This window comes from Saccoglossus kowalevskii, chromosome 4, assembly GCF_978046115.1.
Source record: "Saccoglossus kowalevskii chromosome 4, keSacKowa6.1, whole genome shotgun sequence".
Classification (NCBI taxonomy): Eukaryota; Metazoa; Hemichordata; class Enteropneusta; family Harrimaniidae; genus Saccoglossus; species Saccoglossus kowalevskii.
Genome location: NC_140644.1, coordinates 19,406,151 through 19,421,500, shown reverse-complemented (window position 1 = coordinate 19,421,500; position 15,350 = coordinate 19,406,151). Strand labels below are relative to the sequence as shown.

At 34.6% G+C, this 15,350-nt stretch overlaps 1 protein-coding gene across 1 annotated transcript in view; it reads left to right on the top strand.

The window, feature by feature from the left end:
* Positions 1–12,452, top strand: part of LOC100375810 (cytoplasmic dynein 2 heavy chain 1-like) — a 65,787-nt gene extending 53,335 nt beyond the window's left edge. Inside the window, exons 61-76 of the mRNA XM_085497917.1 lie at positions 475–618; positions 1,400–1,555; positions 2,188–2,307; positions 2,457–2,588; positions 2,973–3,045; positions 4,111–4,271; positions 4,471–4,596; positions 5,294–5,404; positions 5,851–6,088; positions 6,443–6,648; positions 7,189–7,410; positions 8,055–8,270; positions 9,023–9,222; positions 10,131–10,212; positions 10,397–10,513; positions 11,645–12,452. Of these exons, the coding sequence (XP_085354043.1) occupies positions 475–618; positions 1,400–1,555; positions 2,188–2,307; positions 2,457–2,588; positions 2,973–3,045; positions 4,111–4,271; positions 4,471–4,596; positions 5,294–5,404; positions 5,851–6,088; positions 6,443–6,648; positions 7,189–7,410; positions 8,055–8,270; positions 9,023–9,222; positions 10,131–10,212; positions 10,397–10,513; positions 11,645–11,803 (2,463 nt within the window). The 3' untranslated portion in view covers positions 11,804–12,452. The remainder of the gene's footprint in view (positions 1–474; positions 619–1,399; positions 1,556–2,187; positions 2,308–2,456; positions 2,589–2,972; positions 3,046–4,110; positions 4,272–4,470; positions 4,597–5,293; positions 5,405–5,850; positions 6,089–6,442; positions 6,649–7,188; positions 7,411–8,054; positions 8,271–9,022; positions 9,223–10,130; positions 10,213–10,396; positions 10,514–11,644) is intronic.
* Positions 12,453–15,350: the final 2,898 nt, after the last annotated feature.

Here is a 15,350-nt window from a genome sequence, read left to right as displayed (position 1 = left end):
ACTTCCTCTTCAATTGTAACCAGTACAAATTTGAAAGAGATGCTTTGTTTGAAAACGTAAACTTATCCGGTAATCTGAAAGCACTTCTCAATAACAAAAATTCTGAAACCGTCCAAGCAATTGCCAAGTTTATCAGCGACTGTTTCAATAAAAGAGAGAATTTCATGAAAAGCAATTTACCAGCTGCCTCAAAATAACACCAAAAAATATTTATATAATAATATTTTCACAGTATTACTATTTATTTCTTTTTTATTATTATTATTACTTATGTATTTTATTGTTCCTTATATCCTTATTGTATTCTAATCTAGATCCCAGAAGGGATACAATATCAATAAAGGTTGTTATTATTATTCATGGTGAGAACACTGCATGTAGCTGACGAATAAAATAAAACACATTAAGTAGCAAACTAGGTACTCTTAGCAGACTTGTTAAATGACAAACGAATGTCTTTCTGTTTTTTTCTAGGAGAGGAATACTTACCTACCATTAGCAGAGAGTGGAAGCACGTTATTCTTTGTGATCAGTGACTTGGCTAAACTTAATAACATGTATAGGTTTAGTCTTGGTGCATTTCTGAGACTTTTCCAGAGAGCGTTACAGGCCAGAACGGTAAGTACCGGTACAAATTGTAGCTATCCACTCTGATTTGTAATGCTATGCAGAACTCACTTGTAGGTGAGAATAATTATCTGCAATTGGATCAGATTAAAGGTTATTTAAAACAAAGCAAGATATACAGTACAGTCCGAGTGTAACATAGCATTGAGCTAGTTTAATGCTGGCTTAAAGCTACATTGTAACTCAACTTTCTTTAAAAACCATCAAATCTGTAAATTGTGTAGTTGTAATGTGCCTAAATATGTCTTATATTGATAACTTGAGTAATTATTACAAGGAATAATTTGAAATTATTGTTGACACTGAAATGCCTAATATTAAAAATATTATGATAGATGTTTTGATTGACTTGGTGTCTACATGATTAAGGGTGATCTAGAATGCATGACAATAGATGTGTTTTGAGTTATAACACCATCAGTTGGTTGGTTTGATTTCTAGCTTAAGCTGGTCTCCTTGATTCCTGGAATTAGGATGAGCTATCAAATATTTATGTGGCAAAATCGCCCTACGCGGGCAAAATTTGAACATTTTATGGCAGAGCGCACAAGTTCCTAAGGTAACAGCGGAACTTCACAATGTGCCCCTATCTTGCCCCTATGAGTATTATACAAAGGGGCCCTCCTGCTGTTATTTGTCTGCCTCCCCTCATTTTCATCTAACATACATGTCACTATAAATAACAGTTTTGTCCAGCTGTTTACATTATTTCTACATCACATATTAATTAATAAATGTGTATTGAGATGTATTTGATTATTTTATTTCACAGGATGGTAGTAGTACTGAGATGCGGATAAAAACACTCAGTAGTTCACTACAGAACCTTGTCTATGAATACGTATGTAGATCATTATTCAAAGCCGACAGGTTGATGTTTGCAATGCATATGGTACATGGTACTTACAGAAACATGTTTGAAGAAAATGTAAGTGCTGGCTTCATTCATAGCTTTCATTCTGTTCTTTATTACCTTTTAGTGCTACTTTATTTTATGATGATTGTATTCAATATTAATTTACATTCAGTTATGGGTGTGGCTAACTAATGGAAAAGTGTTGAAATTTAAAAGTTTTTGATACTTTGTAAAGCAGTGGATTCCATCAAATAAATGAAAAACAAATAACAAAAAAGTCAGTGAAAATGTTAATATTTTCTCATAGCGTTAAGCTGTACTCTGGAGGAACATTTTGACTTGCATATTGCTCATAGTACTGTACCTTTAAATACCACTTGTGGTTCATAATTCTAAAACTAGCTAGTTCTTTCTGATAATCTGCAGTCCCCCAGGAGGTTGTTTTTTGGTTGGTTTAGGTTCATAATGTCAGGGGTTATAAGATCAGCAGACTTTTACTTTGACTTTGAAATAACTAATTACAAAGAATAAATTCTATGTCAAAAGTTTGCTTGCCACATCCACCCTTACATGGTGAGGTATGAGTTGAACATGTATCCCTGATGCATCACATTGTGGAAAATATATATATGGGATATACTTTACTTAGAAGATGGTTTGTCATTAATACATACATCTACCCACTTTATTTATTTTCTTATCAGGAGTGGGAAACTTTCCTTGGTCTGATTGTATCTGATGTGAAATCTGACATGTCAAGACACTCCAGAGAAATGCCATCTTGGATAGATCAAGAAAGACACACTGCTGTAACACTGCTAAAGGTATACCAGCTTACACTGTGCATGGAATACTTGTCACATTATATCTGCTAAGCTAATAGTTTATGTAATGAATACTGTGATAAACCATAGACCCTCTGTTAGAGGGTCTATGGATAAACACATCATATTATGTACATGTTTATTTTCAGACTACTTTCCCAAACTTCTATCAAACTCTATGCCTGGAAGACAGTGATCTGTGGCTGTCATTCTCCCGGAGTTCTCAGTGTGAACAGGAATTCCCACCAGCCTTGCTGAAGAAAATTACACCATTCCAACAGGTATATATTTGTAGTGGGGGTTATTACACTCATACATGGTCATATTGCATCAAATTTACTTGTGAACTTTATATTTTAGTGGTCCATGGAGCATCTATAACTATGAAGTGAAGTGACAAAATAACAAGATCATGAGTCTATTTAGTTTGAAAATTAAGATTTATACTTTGTGTTCCGCTTTTAAAATGTTATTTTTTTAGGCCATGATTTTACTGATTGTGTTGCTACAAAGATGAAGACATATTGATACAAAATATTGAATATAAATGCCAGCCAATTTTATTCAACACCAACATGATTAGCAATGATATAAATTTGTTTGCTGAAATCAGTCACTGCACAGTACCCTGGTACTCAGTGTAAATTTCTGCTTATGCTCCTTAGGTATTAGTGGTACAAGCAATAAGACCTGACAGACTACAGAGTGCTATGATTCTATTTGCATCAAGATCACTTGGTGAGTTGTTCTCAATTAATTGAAACATAATCACAGAGTTATTCAGTAAATAGCAATCTAGCTGTGTATACATTAATTGAAACTGGTGTAAAGGCTGTTGTTTGTTCTTGGCTCAGAATTAATATCCTACCTAGGATTGAGCACCACAATACATTGACCCAGCCTATAGGGTATGGTCCACATTTGATGCAAGGATAGTTCACTGAGTTGGTTACTGTGGATGTGTGAATGAAAGGAACACCTAATTACTAACATCGTCAGAAAACTTTCTAACAAATCACCTGATTCAAACTGGGGTCTGAAGATACTTTTAGAGAGGGGCATGATCGGTATATGAATTTTCCATAATACTGTTTATCGTGGTTGTACTTGTACATTATAATTTATTTCATTTAAAATAGCGCAAAACGAGAAAATATACAAACATTTGGCATAAAGTACTTGACAGTGCGCTCATCTCAGTAAATACAATTGCCTCCTTTTGAGAATGAGGTGGCCCAAAGTGTTTCAAATCGATAACGATCTCCAGATATCAACCTAGGTGATTTGTTAGCAAGTTTGCTGACGATGGTAGTAATTAGCTGTTTCTTTTATTCATGCATCCACCGTAATAACAGTTCAGTCGTATATACTTGTAATCCTAAACATAATATATATAATTTTGTAGTAAATCATACAGCTTGTATATGCAATGTATGCAGAAAATATTGTTGTTCAAACTATTAATACTATTAATAATGTAAGAGAATGAGAGGTATTGGTACAAACATGACACTTACTGGTGCATGCTACCATGTAATTCTTATCCTCTGTAGAATGGATCTTAGACACAAATGGTTGCTTTGATATTTTTTGAAAGCGAGGAATCCACAAGACTTGTTTTTTCCTCTTAAATAGCATTTTTTTTTTCTCTTGTTATCAAATCCACTCCTCCGAATACCATGGTTACAGTGGATGTGCTGATGAAGCAAATAAGACTATTTTAGACGTCAAAATCAACTATTGTGATTCATTCTCAAAAAAATGAACTATTTATACAATGATAAATTGATATTAATTTTACAGGAATGAAGGAGTTATCACCACCAGCATTGAACTTGAAAAGATTACTAAATGAGACGGTCTCTACAGAACCTATCTTGATTATCATATCACCTGGTGCTGACCCATCTCAAGAACTATTGGAGTTAGCTGATGAAGTCGTAGGACCTGAACGATTCCATCAAGTAAGACAATACATCACTCAATACTTTTCTGTCAGAGAGAAAATATTGTCTTAGAAATTAACTTTGTTCTCTTTTGAAATATCATGGAGACCTATTGTTTATTGTGCATTAATGATTGATTGTACCTTATTTTTGATGCGCTGTTTTGCCTTTTTTCGTCAGAAAAGTCCAGATTTTTATTAAAGATTTTTTTTGATAGGTTGCTATGGGTCAAGGGCAAGCTGACATTGCTATGCAATTACTGCACGAGTCTGCTCGTAATGGTGAATGGTTGTGTCTGAAGAATCTCCATTTGGTAACAAGTTGGCTGCCATTGCTGGAGAAGGTACGTGTCACAGAGTGAAGTCATAACAGACAATGACTCCAGGAATTAGGGTTGCACTCATTGTGTGTCTGATTGTATTTCCTGGACATGCATTATTGGAAAATCTGTATCAAAAGCTGTGGCTTCTATTAAAATGTTACAATATAATAGAAGGGGTGTGGTTTCTATAGGGCATACACACATATGAAAAATTGGGATTTTTTGTTGCTCAATCGTTGAAAAACAATGGTTTCAATGTATTTCATGATGCGGCTTCTAATACATATTTTACAGTCAATCAGATTAAAATAAAAAAAAAAACATTAGAAAGATCTTGTTGCTCTTTTTTTTTACAATCAAGTTTTTTTATGATCAACTACAATCATATTCATTTGATCTGCATGAGTGGGTTGTTTGCTACATGAAGTTTGGAGTCAATTTCTGTTGATAAAACAAGAGTCACAATGTATGATTTGAATCAATACAACCAATGTCAATGTACAATCTTATTCGTTATTTGTAGTGATGACTGTTTCAATTGATATTAGTGAACACTGCACTTTGAAACAATGTTGCACTTTGTTCAGGAAATATTTTGATACATTGTTCCAGAGTTTCTTTCATGCAGCTCAAATGGTTTTGATTGGATGATATCCACATGTAAGTTAGCCGTGCATTACTCTCTTCATCAATGTGTGCACTATTTGTATTTTCCCAGGAGTTGAATTCTTTAGAACCGCACCAAGAGTTCCGTTTGTGGGTAACTGCTGAGGTCCATCCCAAATTCCCAACAATTCTTCTGCAGTCAAGTCTCAAAGTTACATATGAGGTGAGAGACAATCATATAATGTTAAATTATTCCACACAAATCATATGGAAGCATGTATGTTGATGTATGTTTCCAGTTTTTATGCTTTTAAATAGCATACATTTCCCTTTGAATAGCATGTTTGTTCTCGCCAACATTACGATGCAATATTTTGTATATTAGTTTGTACTTTTCTATGACTTTATTAATTTTGGATAAAATTTCCCATTGCTCTTGATTTAACATTTTTCAGAAAAAAATATTAATAGAAAAAATGAGAAGTTTATTTTATGAAAGTTTTCTTTGAAATTTATGTCAAGCTTACAGTAAACATCCGAAAGAAGCTGCACATAATTACTTCCATAGTTAATAAAGTCTTAGAGTTTACTAAATTCAATGTTAGAATTGTGAATTGTGTACTCTGTGTTCATGGGACTGACAGCATGCTGACATAATACTACTTTCAGGCACCTCCTGGTATCAAAAAAAATCTGCTGCGTACATATGAATCATGGTCACCAGAATTCATTGCTAAAGGCAGTAACCCAGTGAGAGCACAAGCTTTGTTTGCGTTGGCGTGGTTCCATGCAGTCATGCAAGAAAGGAGAAACTACATCCCGCAAGGATGGACCAAATTCTATGAGTTTGCAATGTCTGATCTGCGTGCTGGAGCTGATATCATTGACAGACTAGGAAGTAGCATTGGTGAGTTCCAAACATTTTACTATTCAAAATGGTCCTTCATGTAGTAATGAAATCCATGGAAGAAAACTATAATAATATAGTACAAGGTAATATCAATAATATGACAGTTGCAGTAATGCTTTGTCCAATTGGTGTCCTCATGGGCATAAGGCAACCATCGTTATCACGCATATTTCTGTGTAAATTTTCAACCTCTACCAGATACTGCCTGTTCTTGGGACTACCCTATCGGGTTTGATTATTGCCCTTACCTATAATTTCTGTGGGTGTGATCCATTACACTTTATTATTTTTAGCAATGTGGCAACTGGCAATGTGGTTCCAATCTTCGCTCATTCTTGTATTATTCTGCAGGCAAGGAAGATCCGTGGAAGTTTGTACATGGTTTATATGAGAACGCCATCTATGGTGGAAGAGTTGACAACCCGTTTGATATGAGAGTACTGATATCGTACTTGGAACAATACTTCAACAAGGAAGTGTTGTCTGGCAGTGGTTCACGTGGCAGAGGCAAACGACTGGTGTCTAATATTAATCTACCTGGTACCTGCCACTACAGGGTAAGTCTGTTGTCAGTGCCTCCCCAACCCCTGTGTGTCTGTACTGTATTTGCTCTATTAGTAACATATGCGCTTATGTAATGAGAGGTGTATTTAAGTCTATTAGAGATGCACTTCTTATAGAGCAAATACAGTATTAATTATTCAGAGTATAAATTTTGATATTGCCATTGACTGTGAAATAATTCAAAATCATTTATTTTTTTTAACCTTTTCGATTTAAGCCACATTTATCTGCACATTTTTCTTATATTCTTCAATATTTCTGGAAATGAACCCTAATTTTGGGGTCAAAATTTAAGCCAATTTTTAGTTTTTTGGTCAAAAAATTTTGTTATTTGTTTTCCAATCTTCTGAAAGAAAGTGCAGACTATAAACGCGACTATATTGTGAATTTCTAATGAAAAGAGGGAACTAGTGGTGAAATGGTTAACACTATACTGCAATTCTAGCTCCCAGCTTCTTTCAATATGTTATAGTTATTAAATTGTGACAGATATTCTCACTGGTAATTAATTGTCTTGTTTCATTTTTTGGTAGGATTATGTAGATTTAATACAATCTCTACCTGAGGAGGATAAACCCCAGTATTTTGGTTTACCAGCCAACATAGAAAGATCAGCTCAGCGTACAATCAGTATACAAGTCATCTCTCAGTTGAAAGTATTGATGAGATCTGATGTAGCAGAGGGCAAGTTCGATAAAGAGAAATGGGCCAATGAGTTGACTCCTATACTTAATCTGTGGAAGAAGCTGAATCAGGTAACGGTCGATTTCTGTTAAATTTCTGGCACTAAATATGTCTTAAATATCTCTATAATCTGAGCAATGATAGAGTGTCTGTAAATTTTGTTCAACTTGCATCATGAAGGTTTGTGGGTTTGATTCTCGGAGCCGAGACTCAACAGTATATAAAATCAAGTACAGTCTTTCCTATGTTCCAAACATGTATTATTAATGTTTGGGAGACTGATTTGCATGTGCACTTGCATTTAGCCCCGAATACAGCTGAGACAGCATTGACTTAAATGTCACCTGGCACCATGATATTTACATGTATAAAAAAAATCCGAAGTTAATACGAGAGAAATTGAAGTGCTGACCTGTAGGAACTCTACAGTTACCAGTATATATGCATGCCAGTATTTCTATTTATATAACATTATTTACCGGGAAGTAGTAACACATACTACTATTACCGGGATATTTTGTGTGGACAAAATAAAATGACTTAGGTCATTTTTGTTTAACCAAGATTGCAGTGGTGCCCTACTACATTCATTGATGACATTGTCCCAACTGTATTCACCAATTCAAATCTATTCAGTTCTCCTCCAGTCCTATGGTGGTAAGTATAATATTATCCAACTACTCAATATGTGTCATGTGTTTATTTCCCATACCAGGGTTCCCACTTGATACAGATGAAGGTTGAAGCACCAAGTGATAAGACTGGCAATGTGGCTCCTATCAATTCATTTATCCAGTTAGAAAACTACAATGCTGTTAAGTTGGTTCAGTTTGTGCATTCTACTCTAGCTAGACTCAGTAAAGTTATCCGAGGTACCATGTTATTGACAACTGAAGTACAGGCGATGGCTACATCCTTGCTTAAACAAGAGGTAAGAAGCTATAGCAGCCTGATTTTAATTTCACTCAAAAAGTAACAGTTATTCTGGCACATGTGTACATTTTAAAATACCTGACAACTGGAGTTCAGGATACTATGACTTGATTTTCTAGTATACTGTAATATAGCTGGAATTAATTCTCGCTGAAAAGAGATTTTGGGTGTTTTGTATGGAATTTATTTTCACTGATTTTTGATCAGTTGAATGTACGGTAATATATAGGGAAAATGGTATATTCGCTGGATTTTATTTTCACTGAATCATCCCTTCAGCGAAAATAGCAAAAATTAATTCCAAGCACAATAAAGTATTTTACAGTATTCTAATACTTGTTTACCCTCAGCCATGGTAAAACTTGTTTCTGCACACACAGTCATTTTTAGTATTACCAAAATAGTCATCTATGTGATTGTAATTGGCTCGCATATAATATAATCTAGAATGGTTTCCACATTTTAAATAATGAACAAATAATAGTGTATGCTGATTAGTTACTGATGAGTCAGAGGAATGGTACTGCATTTGTTCTCAGACTATTAGCATATCTACTTATTTACATTTAATTTACAGATGTGTTTCTATGGGCAGAATAAGGCATATTTTGATGATTCAGGATACAATAAATTAAATTTTTGGTTTATATGCGCTTATTGGAGATGCTTTTATTTAAGAAAATACAGTAATGTGATTCTTTTTGAAGAATAACCACCACTGCTGCTCACTAATTTTACCTTCCTTTCCAGACACCAGTCAGCTGGCTGAGTAAATGGGACGGACCTGAAGACCCAATACACTTTCTCAGATCATTAGTAGCCCGTACAATGGCCATACAGAACTGGGTAGAAAAAGCTGAGCATGGAACATTATTGTCCAGTAGTTTAGATATGTCTGATTTATTTCATCCGGATACCTTCATAAATGCTCTTAGACAACAAACTGCTAGGTGAGTGTTGCAATTCAAATTTATTTAAATACAATTTGACATAAAAAAATTATAAAATACTACATTCACAAGAGTCATATAGTGAACGTCAGAAAGGTGTACCTAAAAATTTGGAAATACAGATCTGCTTTCATTCTAATTGAAATATTTAATGTTTGGCTCAAGAACTCAATGTTGTCTACACCCATCAAGTGACAAAGCAACTGCGACCTGTCACTTGATTAGAATGAAGCGCTTGCTGACTGGATGATGTAGAGAACACTCATTAATATTATCATTTTTTAGTCCCAGTTCAAATATCAAGCATTTCTAGCATTTATGGATGGATTTTGTTCAAACTTGGTACATACATTAGACATTACGGGTTCCTGATGCACGTTATTTTATTTTTTAGATCTGATTCAGATTGGCTGACTAGTGGCCATTTTGTTTTGTAGAATGGGCTTCTAGAGCCATATCTCTGACATGCTTTGACTGACTATGTTCACATTTTATATATTCATTATACATGTATTCAAAATGGCTGATTTTGTTTTAATTAGCTAATGCTGTTCCGGAGTAATATCTCTCAATACTTGTTTGACGATCAGATACAAATGTCAATCATTTAAATGTTAAACAATCATCATAATCATATTCCTGACATGTTTATATTTTCCAGCTATATTACTATAAACAAAACTATATATCTTAAATTCGATAAGTAACGGGGACTGTGCCATGCATGACTTGTAGATTTTGGATCTTTAAAGTCAAAGACATCTTTAATTAGAAATTCACCAATGTTTCCACGACACGATTTATAAATAGTAGTTTAAGTATTATTTTAGTCTTCTAAACATGATTTGAGTGACTTAGGTTGTTCTTGTTCCTCTTCACCTTCATTTGTGCGTTATGTATTTCAACAGAGAGACTAAGACCTCCATGGACAATTTGAAATTTGCCTGCACATGGCAAGGTGGAATATCTGGAGCCAGAACACAAGTAAAAGTATGTATACATATTCAAATTGATATAACAGGGTTTATAATAAAGTTTAGAGCTCACTTTCTACTAATATCAAAGACTAAACATGTACAATATATATATGTATGTACATGTACTGTGAATCTTGTCATTCTGATCAAAGATGCATATACACCGATATTAATGAATACATATTTTTCGTCTTTAGGTGAGTGGTCTACAGCTAGAAGGGTGTACATTTGATGGTAGACATTTATCTGAGAATCAGAGAGATTCCTCCAGTGTATCAGCTATACCTGAATGTACAGTTGCTTGGATAATGAAGGTAAAGATCTTTTATTACCTAGAATGATACATTTCCATTCAACTTTGCTGTTATATATGTAAGATATTATAGAAGTGCATATCGACAGAAGTGCACATAAATCCAATGCATTTATTTCCTGCTTGACTAACTGTATGATAAAATATGATTTATTTTGACATTCCTTTTGTCACTTACATGTATGTAAATAACTACTAGTAAAGCAAATAAAGTACTGCAATTTCTCATTAAGACAAATAAACAAACCAGTTGCCTAGCATTGTCACACTGTAAACCGCATAATTTTCACTGATAGGAATCTTCCTGATTTGATAATACTATGGTATTCGTGAAGATACAATTTTTCAAAGTCGCTAACACTCCACTTTGTATGACCACAGCAAAATTTTCACAACTTGTTTCACTAACTTGTGAACATTTGTCCTGGTTCACAGTATCTATCACAACAACAAAAAACAAATTAAAATGATTTTATTTACAGTATAAGTAGAAATGTGCTTTTGCAGGTTCTGATTCATCTGTTTGGTTATTGATTACATGTATTGAACAAACCAATTGCAAATCATCATGATTACCTTTTTATGGCCGATTACATTGCTCACCATTGTAATCAACACATCACCTGCTGAAAGTTTTCATGAATAGTCAATATGAGTGGTAGATAATAGCATCGCCAGGCAATGTTTTATGAGTATATGGTGATTCTGGCAAGTATACTACGAGGTTATTATGAGGATACCTCAAAGTATACACAAAGACAGTACAGCGAGGAGTATCGATGCGATGGTGAACTGTCTGAGTGCATACTTTGAGGTATCCTCTTAATAACCATATTATTATACATCTTTCCTTCCAAGGATACATCATGGGAATATCCAAAATGTTTAGAACAGAATTAGCAAACTTCATTGTGTGGAGTCCGGTCAAACCCTGGTGGCAGCCATGTTTGTTTGTTTTTATTATTAGAGGATGCTTAAGTGCGTAATCATTGCATATTTGGAATTGGCATTTCCTAATATGGTACATGTAGAATGAAAATACCCTGTAAAATACCGCAAAATTATGGCACGCTGTAACTTATGGCGTTACGGTGACAGATGTATATAATAAATGTTATTATCTCTGCTACAGGATATGCCGAATCCGTACAACCTGGATGAGTGTATATCTCTACCTATATACTTCAGTGCTGAACGTGAGAAGATTGTAACTCATTTGAATATACCATGTGGTGGTGGCCAATACCAATGGATTCAGACTGGGGCAGCTCTGTTCTTGAAGAGTCAATAAAATATATGCCGCTCATTACAGTGATGTAGTAATAATTTCATTCGATATATGTATTACTTATCATGATTGCTGTTTCTGTACTCTCCATACTTGCTTGATTTGTTTTTTTTGCACTTTGTACAGTTGTCTTATTAATGTTACTTGAGTTTCACATTCTGAACAAGAACTAAAACAACATATTCATTTGTATATAAATGATCCTTGAATAATATGATTGTAAATTTATGAATATTCATTTGGTACCGCTATATATTTTGATGGTTAGTGAATTTCACTGTAAATATGTATGCTTGTATAATAATAGTCATTGATTTCCTTGGTAATCCGTGCATTCAAATCTAAAACAAATGTGTCTGAAACATCAAATTTATTATGTTGATGTTCAATGTTGATATATTCGACAGAACTGTAAATAAACTCTGGATTATATGGGACTATATATAGTCAGTCTGTAAATGGTATCAATTAATTGAACTCTTTCACTGAAGACTGTATAAATGTGATCCTGAGAATGAAAATGTAAAATCTGATGAATATTTATATTCGCTGTATATTTTGATTTGTGATATGTACAGGTGATGTTTTCTGTCACAATTAGTGCTAAATTTTGGGTTATATACATGCAAATAAAAGAACTCTTATCATGCCATGTCATTTTAAAATTTATAGAAAAATGATTGTATGTGCAAAATGATAGAATATATGTTTTATCATCTCATCTTACAGTCTACTCGTTGTCAAGAAGTTTTGTCTAATGACATAATGCCCCACCTGATAATGTAACCATGTTTTTGATGTGAACAGACATTTCCAGAAGCTGGCTGACCAGATTAATTTTGTATGATGTCAAACCAATATGACACGCTAGTGGCAAGCTTTGTTCATTATGTCGCTATATGGTTGTATGCAAGGACGAATGTTGTTTACAGTTGGCTTATAAATAGTTTTTTCCACGAAAATTTGTCATTTTTATGTTGACACTAGCAATTACTGGCACTGTTTATGTGCAGTTAGGTCTGTATATCTTAGACCAGAGTTGGTTATTCCATCAGAGAATCAGTCTATACCCAGACTTTTTAATAGTTTACCCCAATTGCTGCATCACTGAGCTTGATGGGTGACACTTTCAAAATCAGTTCTTAAAGTCAACAGCTTGAAAATACAGCTCTGTAATTTCCAGTCTGTTATCTTCATGCTTCATTCTAGTAGTGCTCTATTGCTGAGCAGTTATTGCTGTGAAGTTGTCACCAGTACTACGTATATTGCTTATTTGTGTGTTGCTTTGTTTCAAAAACCAGGTGTTCATTTCAATTCGCTTTAACTTATAAGTTACACACTAAGAAAACTGCATGCATGCTTTCTAACTGTTTTTTTTCCAGTGATTTGCAGGATGAGGGTCTTATCTGTGGTTGATTATAAGTGTTTCTCTTGCTGTGAAATCTGCATTGATTGGGATTCTGATGTTTGGAAGATCGATGATTATGTTTTCATGGAGCTAAATTGGCAACGAAAAAGAAATCCCAATGCCTCCCTGCTCATTCTGTTTGTAATGCCAAATGTTAGAATTGAGTTATATCTTATAATCAGTCAACTCATAAAAAATCCTTTCATCATTGAATTAGGATTATGACTGTTCCCACTCACTTTACTATTGTATTTGTGAAAAGTCTGCAATGAAACAGTACTTCCTAATGACCTGTCTGAGGCTGACTAACGACAGTGGTGAAGTTTCACTCAAAAGTAACCATGACAAAGACATTGCTACCAATATGCATACTGTTATAGTCTTCATCCTGGGAAATAAGTTCACTAAATCATGCCCACCTCCTTTTTGGTCAACATTCACCATGTCCAGTCATACCAGCTGAAGAAGTTCTGACATTGAGTGAACTACCTTGGTCAGGTCATCTGTTTGACACAACCCCAACTACTCAACGTGTGTTGAAAGCTGTTCATCTGTTGGTTGGGTTTGCAATTGTTTAAAGTCAGATCATACTGAGGTACAAGCAGTGGCGTCATCCATTCTCTGTAATTTATCTGCACATCTACCAACACTGGAGTCTGCTATCCCTTGTGTTGATCATTGTTATCCATTGAGCAGTAAGGCTGCCCCAAGTTTCACATCTCATTCTGTTTCAAACTGGTTTGATGTCACAATACATTGTATGTGTTGCTAATTTTTGTGTGCTAAGGAACCATTGGATGAAATAGTTCATGTGACGCGTCAGCACCTTTGTGATTGTTTTCACTGCATACCGATAATACTGACGCCCATATGAAGCTTATATTAACTACATATTTTTGTTCTTTCGAGCTATGTCAGCATCCTTTATTTCATGTTTTTGTCATATTACCTCAAACCCTGAAAATGGAAGTGTGCATGGAATCATGGGAAGAAACTGTGTGCATTGTGGTTACTGTCATAAAGGTGATTGACAGGTCATACTTGTTTTCAACTCTGGATATGAAACTTTCTGGTGTAATAAATTCCCTCTCATTATTTACTGAGAATGCATTAATAAATAAAGTTTATGCTAGAAACATTCCCAGAACTGTTGCTTCTGAGAAGGATTGTCATCCCAGAGAAGTTCCAACAGGCAAAGGTAAACGCAACAAGGAAGGAGGTAAGGCTAAGGGAAATTCCTGTAAATCTATTACTAGTAAGTCATATTCCTCTGTATCAAGGTGGGGATTACTCATCACGTTCGAGCTACCACGTTTGGGCACACATTTGTTACCTCCGCCCCATCAGACCATCTGAAAGCAGTCTACATGCAAGTCTGTGTCAACTGAGAAGAAAATCAACTACAGATCCATTTGCAATATTAGTAATAGAGTGCGCATATCGTTACTCTTCCACTCTCCACTGCCCCAGAACTGTCGCCTCCATTTGGGTTTTTCACAAGCACCAGGAGCCGAGACACTTCTTCATTATTGGAATGATTCAATTAATTTTGGTAAACAAGACAACACGATTACTTTAACCTTAATTTCTTTAATCTAAATGTCTTACTTTTGTAGCTTTATAGTTCCTAGTCGTACGTCAGTGTTGTGTCAATAAAATATTATACATTCTACGACAGGTCATCATAACTTTGTATTCGCCGTACCTATTCGAATTGGATATAACGGCCACACATTTACATGAGATAAGAACGGCAGGGAACTGCTCGCATTCATGACTATACAATAAATCAGCTGGGCATGGTGGTTGGTTCCTGTTTACCACTATTACGATGACCTGTTTAATATGAAATACACAGCAACGAGGTGCATTAATCAATATCCTATGATTACTGAAAACGAAAATGGTCGCGTGGATCAGAAAAGTGATAATTTCAATTTCATTATTAATATTTCGACATTATTAGTATTCGTTCGTTTAACAAATGTGAAAAAAATGTTATTAGTGTGACTGCCGAAACAAAATTAGCGCCCGTGCGTATTGAATGTTTGTTTTATTATTTTTTTCCTCGTTTCATTTAACGAAGTATTAATTAATTAGTTAATTATTGATAGTTCACTCAAGTACTCAGGCTATCATCAT